The 17,137-nt window shown below is 40.0% G+C and overlaps 1 protein-coding gene across 1 annotated transcript; it reads right to left on the minus strand.

Moving 5' to 3' along the window:
- Positions 1–909: 909 nt before the first annotated feature.
- Positions 910–10,098, minus strand: LOC121932912 (keratin, type I cytoskeletal 10-like). Its single transcript, XM_042472017.1, has 8 exons — positions 9,294–10,098; positions 7,163–7,245; positions 6,616–6,772; positions 5,793–5,957; positions 3,887–4,012; positions 3,476–3,699; positions 2,438–2,763; positions 910–1,258 (listed from the first exon to the last, which is right to left on the minus strand). The coding sequence occupies exons 1-8, from the start codon at positions 10,029–10,031 to the stop codon at positions 1,233–1,235; spliced, it is 1,845 nt and encodes a 614-aa protein (XP_042327951.1). The 5' UTR covers positions 10,032–10,098; the 3' UTR covers positions 910–1,232.
- Positions 10,099–17,137: the final 7,039 nt, after the last annotated feature.

The following is a 17,137-nucleotide window of genomic DNA, read 5'->3' on the forward strand; positions in this document are numbered from 1 at the left end:
TGGCAGAAAGGCCAGTTTTTTGCTAGTTCAGAAAGGAGCAGCTTTCTGCCACTTCTTTTTTGGCCAGCAAAAAGCTGGATCAGGGCCACAGCATGTGCTTGACATGGCCCTGATCAAGTCTCCCCTTCAGGACCTTTTGTTTAATCATTTTGGCTTCCAGAGAGAGTTCAGGCTTGACATGTTCTGGGACCCATTTGTTTGTCTTCTTAGCTTTCCTTAGTATTCTCAGTACTCTTCTCCAGCAGAACATTTCAAATGAATTTATATTCTTCCTATCAGCTTTTTTTCCCTGTCTAGCTTGCAAGGCCATACATGGTGAGGGGAAATACACTGTCTTGGATAATCCTAATTTTACTGTTCAGAGTTATGTCTTTACATTTTATGATCTTATCCAGTCCTTTCATAGCAGCCCTTCCCAACCCTAGTCTTCATCTGATTTCTTGACTGCACTTTTCTTTTACATATCAGCTATTTGAGAATCTTTTGATGAATCCTGAATGAATCAGGCCTAAGGTTAATACAACTGTTTTTCAGAATAGAATGGATAAGCAATATTTTCCCACATTTGCATCACCCAGTTTCAAAAGGTGCAGGTATTCACAGCATGGAGAAGGCCATGTTGTTCCTCTATGCCATGCAACTCTTTTTAAAAGGTTAATTATACAAAGATTCAAATGCAGACTTATAAGAATTAAGCAGTCAAGGCTTTGGGCCTTTCAGTTTTAGATTCTCCTCCATTTGAATTTTCAACATTCTCAACTTGATTCCATCCTAAACAGAAAGATTGATAAATTTTGTCAAATTCTTATTAAAACAAATATACGGTATTTCCCTTCTCCACAGCTGTAACTCTTTGTGCACACCTTGAATGCTTGCTTGTCAAAAATAACACAGGAGACTCAGATTTTCTGTTTGCATCAAGCAGCAATAGACTTTATTGGATAATCCTCAGCAATATCAGAAGCTGAAAGCCAGCCCCTAATTTTTTAAAAAAGGTGAGAGCAAGTCCTGCAAGAAGGAGCTATAAAGAAGAAACAAATGGTAGGCTTCACAGGTTAATTGGCTGCAAAGGACACTTATGTAGTGACAGCCTAGGCAGAGTCAAATAGCTAGAGGGAGCAATCCCCTCTGTCTAGGGAGTCCATGCAGAGAATTTTGGCAGTCATGCTCTTCCTCTATTGTCAAAACGACTTGGAGGGTTTGAGATTGCAATGTCATTGTAAGGCAATTGGCTATTCAATGGATTTCCTTCCAAGACCTGTTGATAGAGAAGGGAAAAGAAGAAGGGAATTAATAAGTCTTTAGGGATAGCAGGAATACAGTAGCACCTGGCGGCTTCTGTGTCAATGTAGTGGTGATCCACAACAGGCTTCAGCCAAAAATTTAAAGAAGGTATCTAAGGCACTGAAACCTATTTTGCTTTAAATAAATAAAAAACAATCCAAGGTGCTCTGTCTATTTGGGGGTAAGGATATCTGCTCTAAAGCTGTGACTAAATCCTGGAACAGATTCATAGCCCCACTGACATAGGAGTGTGAGTGAGAACAATGAGGCATTGCTGTCTTTTACAACTGATTTGCTGGATTTAATTCTTAGAACTCTAGAAGTGAGAAGGTTCACAAAGTTTAAAGTCTGCCTCTCTATTATAACAGAATGGGAAATGTCTATAAAACACTAATGCAACATGTGGTTTCACCATCACTCCTGCTCTCACAAGTGTTTTCTTGTTGAGATCATTTTTTGTTTTGAATTCATCCCATTTAGAGGGCACCAAGAAAAAGATCATGCTAGAGCTGAAGGTACATTTCACAACTCCAAAATAAACTTTACTGCCTATCAGTAGACTTCAAATTGTAACCCACCAGGTTGTTATTAGGGCAAATCAAAAGTGCCACAAAACTGCGCAAGTATTTTGATTGGTCTTAAAATATTACAGTGGGTCGTTGTTATCCACTGGAGTTTGGTTCCAGAACCCCCCCTTCCCCCGTGGATACCAAATTCCCTTAAATACAATGGCGAAGTAAAATAGTGTCCCTTACATAACATGGCAAAATTAAGGTTTGGAATGTACATATTTTTAAAAAAATATTTTTAAGCTGTGTATGCTTGAATCCATGGATAAGGCAAGACACACAAGCATAGTTCTGCTCCCCCTCCACCAATCTGGATGTTTGGTTCCCTTGAAGTCTCATGGGGTTAGTTGAACCTATTAGCTCTCAACTGGTTCCTGGCCAATGTCTGCAAGTTTTTTTCATTATTTTTTTCCTCCTAAGATTAAAGAAACTTCATAACATTCGAAATATCACATACTGTATTAAATTTTCCCAATGTATTGTGAAATGTTAAGGAGATACGTTAAAGCTCAGACAAAATGGCCCTTGTATGTACCCTCAGAATTTCTTTCTTTGGCACTGTACTGACAAGGAATAGGACTTACATGAAGAGCCTCCACCACCTCCAATATGACCGATGCTTCCTCCACTGATTCCACATGAACCGCCACCTCCTCCGATGCTTCCTCCACTGATACCACCACCGCTCATGCTTCCTCCGCCAATTCCACACGAACCACCACCTCCTCCGATGCTTCCTCCACTCATGCCGCCTCCGCTGATGCCTCCACCGCTGATGCCTCCACCACTGATGCTTCCTCCACTGATGCCTCCTCCACTGATGCCTCCTCCACCAATTCTTCCAATGCTACCCCTTCGACCACCTCCATATCCACCTCCGTATCCTCCTCCATACCCTCCTCCTGAACAGCTGGAAAAGAAACACAAAATGATGAATCTCCTTGCAAACTCCATCTTAGAAAAAGAACATTATTATAGAACCTGCCTTATAGGTTAGGCATCAACTGCTGACCTACCCCCATACTTTTCATTTAGAATGAGATAGATATGTGCCTAAGTTTATGGAGAGATATAATATATGGGGACTCTACAGTATTTTTCTAGTGTAGAGGTGGGCAACTTGTGGCCTTCAAAAGGTTGTTGGGCTCCAACTCCCATCAGCCCTAGTTAGCATGGCCAGTGATGACCAATGCTGGTAGTTGTATTCCTACAAAATCTGAAGAGCCACAAGTTGCCTACTCCTGGGCTTTAGGAACTTAATATGAGGGCACTCATATTTTCACTCATCACACTCATCTATTGACCATATTCCTCCTCAATATAAGAGTTGTAGTATGATCAGTAAATGCATAGCAGAAACAAACCAGTTTATTCTAGAAATGTATGTAGGCAAGCTTATTGAGGCCCTTTACTGGCAATATTACAGCAACACAATGGATAGAGAGCAAGTCTCACTTATTTTATTTGCTGTAAATGGACAGAGTTTGGGAAAAGTTATTTTTTTTCCACTATAGCTCCCAGAAATGTCCAACTAACATGGACAGACACTGCTACTTGTTCTTTGAAGTGAAGATATCACCATAGTGAATTCAAGGGCCTACGTTTTCCTTCAGTCAACATACATTTCTTGCTGTCCTTCCTCAAGCAGCCGGCGGTACTGGGCAATCTCTTGCTCCAGGCGTGTTTTGATACCAAGGAGCAATTGATACTCTTGATTCTGGCCCTCAATCTCCATTCTGAGGCTGGCCAGTTCTCCTTCTACTGGCTCGATCATGGTCTGAATCTGTTGCAGCTGCATGTTATATCGACGTTCTGTGTCTTCCAGACTGGTCTGTAGAGACTGGATCTGAGATCAGAAAAGAAATACGCATGGGAGTTGGACTTTAGAAATAGGGGCTAACATGCCTTGATGAAAGGCAAAAATAGAAGTCATTTTTAGGGAAAGATGAGAAATGCAAACATTTGGCCATAACCAACTGGACTATTAGAAGTGATGACTTTCCTATTGTTTTGTAAAATGTGCAATGTCATACCATGCTGAGTGAAGATTGCAGCTCAATCTCCAGCGTCTGATATTCCCGTCTCAAATCTGAAACTTGCTGGTTTCCTGAGCTTATCTCCAGACCACTTGAGCTGACCTGTTGACGAACCTCTTCCATCTAAAAGACATGAATGAAGGATATGTGATTTACAGGGCAGTTTCCTTTTGGAGACAGGACAAGTTAGTGAGCATAAAGAAAGTAGAGTTACAAGTTTAGTATGATCCTAACCAGATGCATATAGTAGCATCCTACTTTCTGCATCTAAGTATAGCTAATCTTATTTAGAAGTTTTTGATTGCCTTTAGCAATGGATGGCTGGGAGGAGTCAGATCTTCATGTGTTTATTTGTCCTGTTCATGAATTGTGATTTAAAACAAAAACAAATCAAAAAACCCTTCCAATGAAAATTCATTTTCAGTAGGTTAGTTTGAACCAGACTGGATAGCCCTTTGTAATCTCTCATCAAATTGTGTGTTTTCACTAAATTTTCTCACAAAATTGTAATCTGCTAGATGATAGTTTAGGATTCATTAGGGTGGTCCTCTACAGAAGACAACCCACTCTTTGAACCTGACCTCTGTTTGAAGACTGTCCAATCTAACTCATGTTTAAGGCTCAAGAAACCTAAGAAGGAAGGGCAACAAGGGTCTTAAAGTTGTCCATCCAGAGTTGCCATGTGCCAGGTTTGAGTAGCTCACCAGATCACAAATTTACCCAATAAGGTGAGATGTACTATATTTCTCTATAAATTATACAAATGATTTTTCTGTTATCATCTATATATATCAAGTAGCATATGCAAATTTTATCTTTGTCTCTCTTTCTTTCTTTCTTTCTATTCTTTTTTCAGTGATATTTTTCTTCTTCTTTAGCAGTTTATGATAACTTAATGTACAGTACTTTCTGTCCTGCAGGATTCTTTTTATAGTCCCCCCCCCTCATAAAATTTCTAAGATCTGATGCAACTCATAGGGTTCCCAGATCTCAGGTCATTCTCCTCTAGTCTGTGGCAAGAGGAGAAGGAATCTCAGCAAAGTGTACTACCTTGAAAATGTGTGTGTGTATTTCTCATTGAGAGCCAGCATGGGGTAGTGGTTTGAGCATTGGACTATGGCTCTGGAGATCAGGGCTTGATTCTCCTCTTGACCATAGAAATCCACTGGGTGACTTTCGGTGAGTCACATTCAGAAAATCTCATGATAGATTCTTAGGGTTGCCCACTTGTTTAAATGTTTCTATCTGTGAGCTGGCTTGGGTCCATTCTGGGAGAAAGGCAGCAAACAAATGTAATAAATAAAGAAACATTCCTCACTTGTTACAATTGGTCTTATTTATTTGAATTGCAACTGTGATTGATGCTTAATGGATCATGCTCAATGACATTACCAAGGCTCTTCCCTAGGTCTCAGGTTTTGGCATTGAAATCTCAGGGCCTAGGATAGTCCTGGCCTCACAAGACTAGATGTGATGGATATTGACAGGAGAGAGATATAACATTCATTTCCCATTTATGGGCTTCCTAAAGCATTTGGCCAACTGAATGCTGGGAACAGATGCACCACTTCACTGTTCTCACTGGGCTTATCTTCTTATATTAAAATAGTCCTCTTATTCTTCTTACATATGATTCCATCACCCCATGTCCTTTCTCTTTGGCTTCCATCATATTTTCCCTATCTTCCAAGATTGCTTCTCCAAGGCCTAAACATCAGTGCCATTGGGTGACAACCTAGATGCAACTCTATCCTACTTTTCTCCTTGGGATAAGTCTGTTGCCCAGGCCCTTGCAAAAGGCTCCCTCGTATATCCCAAGAGTGTTGACAAAGGAAGAAGTCACCTATGGTGCATTTCTAATTGCTGTTGAGGAAAAAGGGATATATAAATATACACCACTTACCTTACTTTCATACCAGGCTTGCACTTCTCTGCAGTTTTGATCAATGATGTTTTCATATTCAGCCCTGAGCTGATCAAGACGTTGCTTCAGATCCTGGCCAGGAGCGGCATTCACCTCAACATTGACATCACCAGGACCACGTTGACTTCGCAGTTCTCTCAGGGTCTGTAGTGGTGGGGAATGAAATACAAATGCTAAACAAGATTCTTTTAAAAATTTAAATGCTTGTTTCTCTATTAATTATATCAGATAGGGAAGAGATATAGAAAACAGTATCCTTCTCCAGGGGAAAAAAAAGGCAGTTACCTTGAAAGAAAAAGCACTAGAACTCTATAAAAGGAAATTCTAAATACCTAACTAGAGCATACAATCCAGGCTTCTTTAGGATGGAGCCATAACAGTTAAAATAAAATCAAAGTATTGTAACTGAAATGTAGATGCACATTTCAATTCGATGGCCAAAATCCAATTGGAAGTCCCAATTAGAGTAGAACTACGAAATGAATTTTTCAATGGTAAGTCAACTCTTATGCAAATCCCACTGACACTATGGGTCTAACTGGAAGTAACAGGGACTCTATGCTGCTTGAAGGCTATTCATTCCCTTAATGCTTTTTCATGGGGCAAGTGATCTGGTGCAGCCTATTTAAAAAGAGGAAAGTTGCTTGGTTGGTAGAACTGATGTTTAATGAAGGTGGAGGCCTTACCTGGTATCATCTAATTCATAGTTTGAATTTCACACTCAACCTAAATGAAAAGCTTGGTGGCTATACCTGAAGGCTTGGTTGTTATTGTTTTGTTCATGGTTGACTAGTGCACTTACCTCCTGGTGGTTCTTCTGGAGACTGATCAACTCCTCTTTCAGAGATTCAAACTGAGCCTCCAGATCGGACCTAGAGAGAGTCAGTTGATCTAACAATGGGCGCAACCCATTGATATCAGCCTCAACATTCTGGCGGAGACCAGCTTCAGTTTGAAACCTAATACAAAGGAAATGGTAGAGAAAGAACCATGACTGACGAGTACAAAAAGTAAAGCACACTTTAGGGAGCAAAGGCCAACACCCTCTGAATAACTCAATTCAAGACTGAGCATGTTCAGAGGCAACACAATGGTGGCCAGCTGACTGTTGGGGGAATAAGTCAATGGAAAACTGAAGGAGAGGAATGGAATGAAATATTTTTGTAAGAGGGCATGGACAGTTGATTGCAGCTATGGAGCACTCTGCACTGGAATATATGTACTGTTCTCTCTACTATCATTTGTATGATTGTCAGCCAAGCTGAATGCCTTTTCAAAAGCCATGTATATATTTCTCATGCACAAAGAGCTAGATTTAGAAAAAGTGGATGAAAACAAATTGAACTTACTTCAGTTTAAAATCATCAGCAGTCATCCTGGTGTTATCAATATTCAGAAGATACTTGTTGTAATCATCAATTTCATTAACAAGCTGGAATATATGAATAAAAGAATTTATGTCTAGCCAAAATGTTTGCTCCTGGAAAAAGTTATAAAAACATAACAAGACACTAGTTCACCTTTCCCAAACCTGTCACCCTCCAAATGTGCCAGGCTATGTCTCCCATCAACCCTAGACAGCATGTTATTGGCCTCTATAGATATTTAGATTGGTTTGTCTAAGTGAAAGTATTTTGGTTTTGACATCACTCTGAATTAAAAAGTTGAGGAATGAACACAGATCTACAACACTTTCACTACTCATCTCACTTCACTTTGTCTTTTTATTGCTATGCTTGTTTGATATAGATGGATACATAGATAGACAGACTGACACACTTTAAAATATAGTAACAATATAGCAATAGCAATGTTCAAATTGGTTTCTGAGGCTCAGATCTATAGAGATGATGAGTACAACAGTTATTATAAGGAATAATACTGGGGTGAATATTAATAGTAACTTGACTTAACATGATTCAATTATAAGCATACATGGCTTGGCTGAGCTGATATTTCCCTGGATTTCAATAAGTTCCTCCTCCCCCTGCAACTTCTACATGGACCTGAGCCATACACCACTGAAAGAAGGACATCATGATCACTGTATACCATCAGCCAGCCCAACAATTTGGTTTTATCATTCATCACTGGAAGTAAAATAGAACAATTTTCTAGATCCTTTTGAATAACCATTGAGTTATATTTCCTTATTGTGAAGCAGGTCCATTTAGATATCAAAAATAGTCAGAGTCCTATCTTATCTGACGGTGGCCAGAATCTTTCTATTGCAAAAGAAGGTAGGCTATTACTGCATTGATTCATAGCATCTTTGTGATGAAGTTGCTTGTAATCATATGGCATGGGTGGGAAAATGTACGGCTCTCCAAAGATGTTGGGCTGTAGCTCCCATCATCCTTGATCACTGGCCACACTGGCTAAGACCACTGGGTGCTGGATTCTAACAAGATCTGGAGAGCAAGAGGTTCTCTGTTTCTTACAAATAGGTGTTGGTTTCATAAAGAGCAAAGAGGTCTACATTTGGACTTTAGGTAGAAGCTCACACAATCTAGTACTCCTTAGTCTCTGCACATAGAAAATTAGACATCAGGGGGAAAAGATTTTCCACATTTCCCCATGATATGCTAGTTTTCTAAAGTGTTCTTGTTTTGAGAGAACTAGGCCTTCTTTGCTTCACATTTACAACTTACAAGAAAGGAGATCAGGGAGGAGATACTGTATGAAATTAAGGAACTCAGGTTCTATTAAGTAATGTTAGAACTCTCCCCATAGTTTCCTTTATTTATTTATTTTAACCAGCTGCACTGCAAAGTCAAATGCTCATGGCCAGAGTTTGCACAAGTTACTTTTAGAGACTACAACTTCCAGAACACTTCAGCCAACATGGCCACATAAGCACAGAAATCTGAAAGTTGTACTTTAAAAGGTAACTTGTTCAAACTTTGCACAGAGCAGTTACTGGTTATTTTGTGCTCTGGGCACTCTGTTTGGTGTCTCTTTGCTACTTTTTTAATCAGAACATTAATTTATGCTTCTTCTTCCTAGTTTCACCTGAAATGTATTTTTGAAACATTCTGTTGATTTACATATTCTTAGTACATCATTCTTCTCTAAGAAGTCAGGACACATGTGACCCTACAGAGGTTATTGGAGTACAGCTCCCAGCATTCCTTGCCAGCATGCATATTGGAGAAAGATAATGAGAGTTGCAGTCCACTGGGCCACAAATTGCCTATAAGCCACTTTGAATCCTATTTGGGGAAATGTAGAATATACATTCAATAACTAACTAAATAAATAAATAAGCAAGCTTTTTTTTCCCTGCTCCTTAAATTTATTCCATTACAGTGATAAATAATCTATGATATATGCTCTGTTTAAATATCTGTGGCCTTAAAAATGAGCATGTTATTTACAGTGTGCTAAACATTGCTTAAATATCTATCAAATGCTTCTCAGATGAATAGCAGCCTGAGCATCCAAGGCTATAAAAGGACTGCTTAAAATGAGAGATCATACCTCATTGTAGAGCTGGTCAATTTCTTGGTAATAGGGGGCGTAGTCCCTTACGGTGCCCACATCACCATGTTTTTGGTACCACTCTCTGATGTACATCTCCAGCTGAGCATTTTCTTCTTCCAGGTGTTTCACCTTGTCCAGGTAATTGGCCAGGCGGTCATTCAGGTGCTGCATGGTTGACTTTTCATTGTTGGAGAGGAGGCCCCCTTCGCCACCCCCCATACCAAAACTACCACTGCTGAATGGGTGGAAGCCACCTCCGTAGCTACCACCCCCATAGCTACCACCACCATAGCTGCCACCTCCATAGCTGCCACCACTGTAGCCGCCACCACCATAGCCACCACTGCCATAGGAAACCCCACCATAGCCTCCACCATAGCCTCCACCACCGTAGCCTCCACCTCCGTAGCTGCCACCTCCATAGGAGCTGCCACCATATATTCTCCCCCTACTTATTCTTCCACAGCTCCCGCTGCTGAAACCACCTCCTCCATAGCCACTCCTGGATCCTCCTCCTCCATAACTTCTTCCAGAAAATCCCCTGGATGATGAAGAAGTGCTGATTCTGGTACTTCCACCACTACCACCACCAACACCACAGACACCACCACCGATGCGTCCAGAACTTCCTCCACTGATGATGCGGCTGCCACCTCCTCCACTGCTAATACCACAACTTCCACCTCCACCTATGCTCCCTCTCCTGCTGCCACCTCCCTTAACGCCGGAACTCATCTTGAAAAATGTTTAGGATCCAAAAGAAACACCACAAAAGCCCCACAGTTCAGCTGCACAGCCTGGTATTGGGATTCCGACTGCAAAGGTTTCTTTCCAGCTGATCCTTATTTAAATCTCCCAGGGAGGGTGTTGCCCCACAGGGTGTTCCCCCACTCCTCCCATAGCATTTGCCAATCTCATTGTTTATGCCAGAAATGATCTGCCAAAGGTAGGGTGTTTTTAATTTCCAAAGCTATCAAAGGCAATCTAGCACCTCCCTGGCATTTTGTCGCTCTCTCAAAGGGTTTTTCGGTGAAGCTGCAAGATAGTGCTTTGAACCTGTGATGAAGGAAGTGCTGGCATATAGGTTACCTGGCATTGTCGTTCTCGATTTTGCTTCCATCCAGTGTGGGTAAGATGTCATCTTCTCCATGTCCAACACACCATGCAATCATTCATAATGCTTTGACACTGAAGATGGCGGAAATCAACATCACAAAGAGATTACATTCAGCTCTCTGTATCTGCGGATTCTGCATCCATGGATTCCACCATCCATGGCTTGAAAATACCCCCTCCCCCAAAAAAAAAAACTTTTCAAAACAAACCTTGATTTTGCCATTTTATATAAGGCACACTATTTTACTATGACATTTTATTTAATGTGGCTTGAGCATCGATGGATTTTGGTATCCTCAAGGGGGTCCTAGAACCAAACCCCAGCAGATAAGAAGTGCTCACTGTGTAATCAAATAAAAGAGAAATGGAACTTTGGCCTGTTACAGACTGCCAAAATAAAGCTGCTTCAGGTCTCTTTGGAGGTATGCTATTTAAATGATGCATGGGTCCTAAGAGTCCGGAGGTCGCGCCAAAGCCACACTCCATTCCTAAGCACTGGAGTGCAGCTTTGGTGCAGCTTCTGGATTCTTGGGACCCATGCATCATTTAAATAGCATACCTCCAAAGAGACCCGAAGCAGCTTTATTTTGGCAGTCTGTAACAGGCCTTTGTCTGCTTAATCCACAAAAGGCTGAACATAAGAAGGAAATGCTGAATAAAAAGTATAGGAGAAGTAATGCTGTCTATTTCAAACTGTGAGGTTTGTCAGAGTTTCATAATTTTCAGAGCTGACATGTGTTTAAATTAGTGGTATACATCTTTTTTGTTTCTTGTTCTCACAAGCAGGTCTTAACTCACTATTCCTCCCTGCCTTTGGAATTTTTTAAAAGACTAGTCACCTTGAACTCAAAAATATACATGGAATTTTTGCACATGTTTCTGTGTGTCTGTGTGTGTGCATGTGCATGTGCATGCACACATGTGCATACAGAAAATAATTTCTGGACAAGAAACAGTGCTTTCTATGCAAAATATATTGTTCCCTGTTTTCAGCACAGGGAATTAATCTTCTGCACAAAAAAAACCATATGGATTTAATGCAGATGAAGATTTTGTTAGGGATTTTTAAAAGTGCACAGAGCCTTGTAACTATACTTACTCTAACCACCAAGGTCAATCTAATGTCAATAACTCTCATATCAACAGGAAAATAAATGAGAAATGAATGTTCTTTCCATCTATGGAATGAATGCATTGCAAGGAAAACAATCAGAACCAAATAATGTGTTGTATAAACTTTGTGGTATATACTGTGGCATCACTAGGGTTGGTGTCACCCCATCCATTGACCTCCTTCCACACAACACCATACAGAATCCTTAATAATGGGTGGTTTTTTTTTGTAGTGATGCTATTCATAAATTTAAATTTATTTTTTAAAAACCTGTGATGAATGACACAGCCCATTTCTTCCAAAGGGCAGGTATTTGGGAAGCAATGGTGTCAACCTCCTTAGGTGCAGCCCACACTCCTCAGTGACTCTCCTGGATGTATACATTCTGGTATACTCATTTTATTATAGTCAAATTTAGAGCCCATATTTCAGAACCTTCTGCAAATTGAAGGAACAAGGTACAGCAACCATTTATGTATCACCCAAAGAGAGGCAAGAATACACTTATTTACATAACATTTCTATATGTATAGCTGCAGATTCTGTTGTTGTTGTTGTTGTGCACTTCCAAGTCATTTTCGACATATGTCAAACCTAAGGTGAACCTACTATGGGGTTTTCTGGGGCTGAGTGTGTGCGACTTGCCTAAAATTACCCAGTGGATTCCCATGGGCAAGAATGGATTTGAACCCTGGTCTCCAGAGTCATAGTCCAATGCTGAAACCACTATGCCACACTAGCTCCAAAATTCAGGAGTAGCAACAATGAAATAGAAATGTATTTATATAGTGGGTAAAACTGTGGCCAGGTGACCTATATGTCTCAATCTGCTTTCCAGCTGCTGCCTACTGAATAACATTACTCTGAGTGGCCTTGAGGCAATTTTATGGGCAGTTTTTCAGCTCCCCATAAACAAAAAATTGGGATATCTGGAGACTACCTTAAATATTAACAAATGTATTGCAATGAAAGATTTGGTTGACTAGTGTCCATTCAATCTGATGTCGTAATATATTTTGTTCTTTTAAAAAAAACACATACTGTTTAGCATGCTCTAAAACAGGTACAAGTAGTAACATGGCTACTTCTTTGGAAATATTTAAGTGGAAAATTCATGGCACTCTTGATAGTGGAGTTCAGCTTCAATAACTTCTGACCATTTGCGATACTCACTGAGGTTAATGGGAGTTGCAGTCCCAACTCATCTGGTGAGTCACAGCTTTCCCACCCCTTTGATTTATATATACATCTAGGAGAAGATGCTTAGTTTCCCTACACGTGGAATCCGTGAATGAGTAAAGAATATGGATGTAGGCCAGAGTATGTGACCTTGATCATATGTTGACTGAATGTTGAACAGGGCTTCCATGCTCAGTCATACCTAGATCAGACCCATTGAAAATCCATTGGGCAAATGTTAGTCATGTTGTGGTGCCACAACAAACTACAATCCCCAGGATTCCATAGCATTGAACCATGGCACTTAAAGTGATGTCAAACTGGATTATTTTGGCAGAGCAGATGCAGCCATACATATGCAAATGTCTTATTTGAATCTTTCAAAGCCCAGTTCTTCTCAGTGCTCCTTTGAGGAGAAGCACCAAAGAGCTACCAAAGCCGCCATCTACTTGCCCAGGCATTCAGAAAGTCAGAAGTGATGCCATGACAAACAAAGTTGAGGGGGTTGGTGATTCTTTGAGGTGCCCCCAAGATGGATTAAACTCTCATCTTTTGCTACTCTACTCATGGAAGGAAATGGCTCCTTTTTGGATAAGAAGTGAAATACAGAACATACATTGACCTGTGGATAAGTCAGCCCAGGTATTCTGAGGTCAATTTTTTGACAAAAAAAAACTAGATATACATGAAAATATACAGTAAATGTCCCGCAAAATTACAGTTCCCAAAATTTCATAGCATTGAGCCATGGCAATTAAAGTGGTGTCAAACTGGATTATTTCTGCAGTGTGGCAGCAACCTGAGGCTCCTGCCCAAGATTTATAATATAACTGAGATCTATCAAGTGTTTCACTTCAAATGCCACAGTTTGGTATATTCTGTTGTGTTCTAGCCAGCAGCCTGGAATAGAGGTTGGGAATATTGTGGCTCCATCCTAATAATATAATTGCAGAGCAAGATATTGGCAATGGCCTGTTGATTTAAGCCACTTATTTTGAGGCACTTACTTAGTGCCTGTTGATTTAAGGCATTACTTGCAGATGTCATTTCTACTCAAGCCAGTAGAGTTCACTTTGATGGCATCCAGATGGAACTTGGGGGTTTGCTCTTCTGATGTGATCCCTTACTAAAATTGTTGAATTGCAACTCCCAGCATCCCTTGCCACAGGTATTTCACCAAGCTCTGATAGACAATGTGGTCCAGCATTTGCCCACCCCTGTCCTAAATCAATCTCCCAATATTTAAAAATTTACACATTAGATTGGCATCTCTTTCAAAATCAGCATGATCCCATCTGATTTTTTTTTAAAAAGAAAGACTGAAGTAACTGTGCTTGATCCATGTGAGACAGGTGCAACTGTATTAGCCTTACTGGGTGTTACTCATGTAGAGAAAAGGAAAGAGCAGCGCTGCCATACCTCTTTGGTTCAATGGGCTGGGCTGCAGTTTGTAAGATGGAAGCAACAGATAGCAGAAGAAACATTTTCACCCTGGGTGTCACCCACAAGAAGCACACCCACAGTTTCCTCACAATTAGCTTTCTGTGCTGAGAAATGACCCATTTAGTCAAACCTTCTTGAATCACATGGATGGTGTCTCAGCCATCCAATGCATGGTCTACCAATCTTTTTAGATACAAATGACATGGTTGTTCAAGTTGCATGAGAAGTGCCCACTCTACCAAAGAACCAAAGTTATTTTTTTTAACCTCTCCCCACACTTTTTGCCTTTCCATGTCTTCTTCTGCCATTCCCTGACTGAGGCTTATTTGGTTGCAACTTGGGAGTTGCCCAGTGGAATACAGATGTCATTTTGTAAGGATTTCTTTAGCTGGTGGTGATGCAAAACTGCTTTGAAGATGTGCTGTCTTTGCAGAGATTATCTTGTCACTTGCTGTGATTAATCACTTCATCATGAGGGAGTGCTTTCAACTCCTTTAAGATCTGATGATCACCTTGTCCCCATCTCACAGCCCAGTTATGAGGATATTATCACTAAGTGCACAGTGTTGTAGGTTTTTGTCTACATCTGTGGCATTTGTAGCTCCCACACTGAAGGGTGTGGTGGGATCTGTTATTTTACTAAAGGAACAATGGCAAATAAATGGCCATCCAAACATTTTGGGATTCCAATCCCAAACATTTTGGGTTACTTACCAGCACCACCCAGCATATCAGGGATGATAGAAGCTGTGATCCAAAAACAGCTGGAGGGACAAAGTTTCCATGCCCTCACTTAAAGAGAACAATTGCAGAAGCATTTTTTATCCCCAAGGGCTGCTTTGTGTGCTACTATAAGCACATCATGAGGGGGTGCTGAAAAGTTTTCAGCCTGACCCCCTTCCCAAAATCTGAGTATAATTTTGTCACTGTAGCATGCAGGACTATTCCTTTGTATTGTAAATTGTCAGTTTGCAAGACTATAGCTCTAATTTATGATTTTCCTCCCCAGAACATTAAAAGAACCATGTCAATGAAAAGTGTGGACTTTTCAAGTGCTGAACTCCAGGCCATCATGAAGTTCCTGTTCCTGCAGGGGAAATCTCAAAAGGAAATCCATGAGTGTATGAGACAAACACTGAAGGCCAAGTCCCTGTCATACTGTGAAGAAGTGCTATGCCAACTTTCAGTGTGGAGAGTTTGAGACTGAAGATGCAGCAAGTTCAGGAAGGCCTTCAATAGTATCAATTCACAAAATTGTTGAATGTATTCATGACCTGATTGGTGAATTTCAGCTCAAACAATTGCTGAGATACTAGGAATACACTGGGTTTCTGATTCATGAGCAGCTGGCTATGTAGAAGCTGTCAGCCAAGTTGAGGCCAAAATGTTTGAATGCTGACCAGAAACAGAATCGAGTGGATATCGTCAAGGTGATTTTGCAGCATTTTTAGTCATCTAGTATTAATTTTTTGGAACAGCTCATCACTGTTGAAGCATTGTTACATCACAATGATCTGGCGACCAAACAGTTGTTGGTGGCACTTGGTTTCTCCATGGCTGGAGAAATTTAAAACTCAATGGTCAGTAGGAAAGGTCTACCACAGTGTGTGTGTTTTTAAAGGAAGGTATTTTGATGACTGACCATCTTCAAAAGGGCCAAACAATTAAGGCAGAGTACTACTCTAACATGCTGGAGGAATTGATGGTGAAATGGTGAGGGAAGCCATGGAAAGAAGTTTCTTGTTACATTAAACGTACTATAAGACTACATCTGCACTGCAGGAATAATACAATTTGACATTACTTTGAACTGCTATGGTTCAGTGCTGTGGAATTCTGAGGATTGTAGTTTGTTGTGGCACCAGAGCTTTCAGATAGAGAAGGCTAAATACCTTACAAAACTACAGTTCCCAGAATTCCATAGCACTGAGCCATGACAATTCAAGTGGTGTCAAACTGAATTATTTGCAGCATGGATGCAGCCCAATAACCCTGTGTTTTACCTGAAGGCTAAACCAGCCAGAAGACACACTGTTGATTTTAGAAAGGGCATCATGGCAAATTGTTCAAACTGAGTGTTTTCTAACTTTGCTGCAAATAGTGCTTACTCCAACAATTTCTGTCTTTCCCCCTCCCTTCCTTTTTTTTATTGACCTCCCTATTTTTATTTATAAATCTCATTTACATTCCTTTTGATGTCTTCTCACTCTTAAATCTTTCACTGTGCAAACTTTGAAGAAAATTATGCCGATCTAGTAAAAATTATATGTTAGATCTCTGCATGAATAGAAGGTTCTTTATCCTCTTTTTTAATTTTCTATTTCTCTATAAAAACAGAAAATATGAGAGCCAGTGTAATGTTGTGGATGGAAGATTTTCTGCATAGAAAATAATATTTCTGCACAGTGTAGAATTAATATTATTAATATACAGTTTGATTCTCCCTTATCTGAAATGCTTAGGACCAGATGTGCTTTGGATTTGGCTTATTTTTGGATTTAAAAATATTTGTATATACATAATGAGGTATCTTGGAGATAGGACCCAAGTCTAAACATGAAGTCAATTAATGTTTTATATACACCATACTCATACATAGCCTGAAGGTAATTTTATACAATATTTCTAATAATTTTATGCATGAAACAAAGTTTGTGTATACTGAACTATCAGTAAGCAAAGGTATCACTATTTCAGCCACCCATGAAAAAAGTTTCACGTTTTGGAGCATTTCAGATTTGGGATTTTCAGATTAGGAGTGTTCAACCTATATTATTATATGCACAGAAAATACTGTTTCTTGTTCAGATAATGTTCTTTTATGCACAACCTCTCCCCCCTCCCCCCATGTGCACAGTCTCAAACTATAAAGATTCTTGTCAGTCCATGATCAGGACATCTTGACATTCTAGAAACACATTTGAAATGATTTTTCACACATTATTATTATTATTATTATTATTATTATTATTATTATTATTATTATTAT

This window comes from Sceloporus undulatus, chromosome 6 (assembly GCF_019175285.1).
Source record: "Sceloporus undulatus isolate JIND9_A2432 ecotype Alabama chromosome 6, SceUnd_v1.1, whole genome shotgun sequence".
Taxonomy (NCBI): domain Eukaryota; kingdom Metazoa; phylum Chordata; class Lepidosauria; order Squamata; family Phrynosomatidae; genus Sceloporus; species Sceloporus undulatus.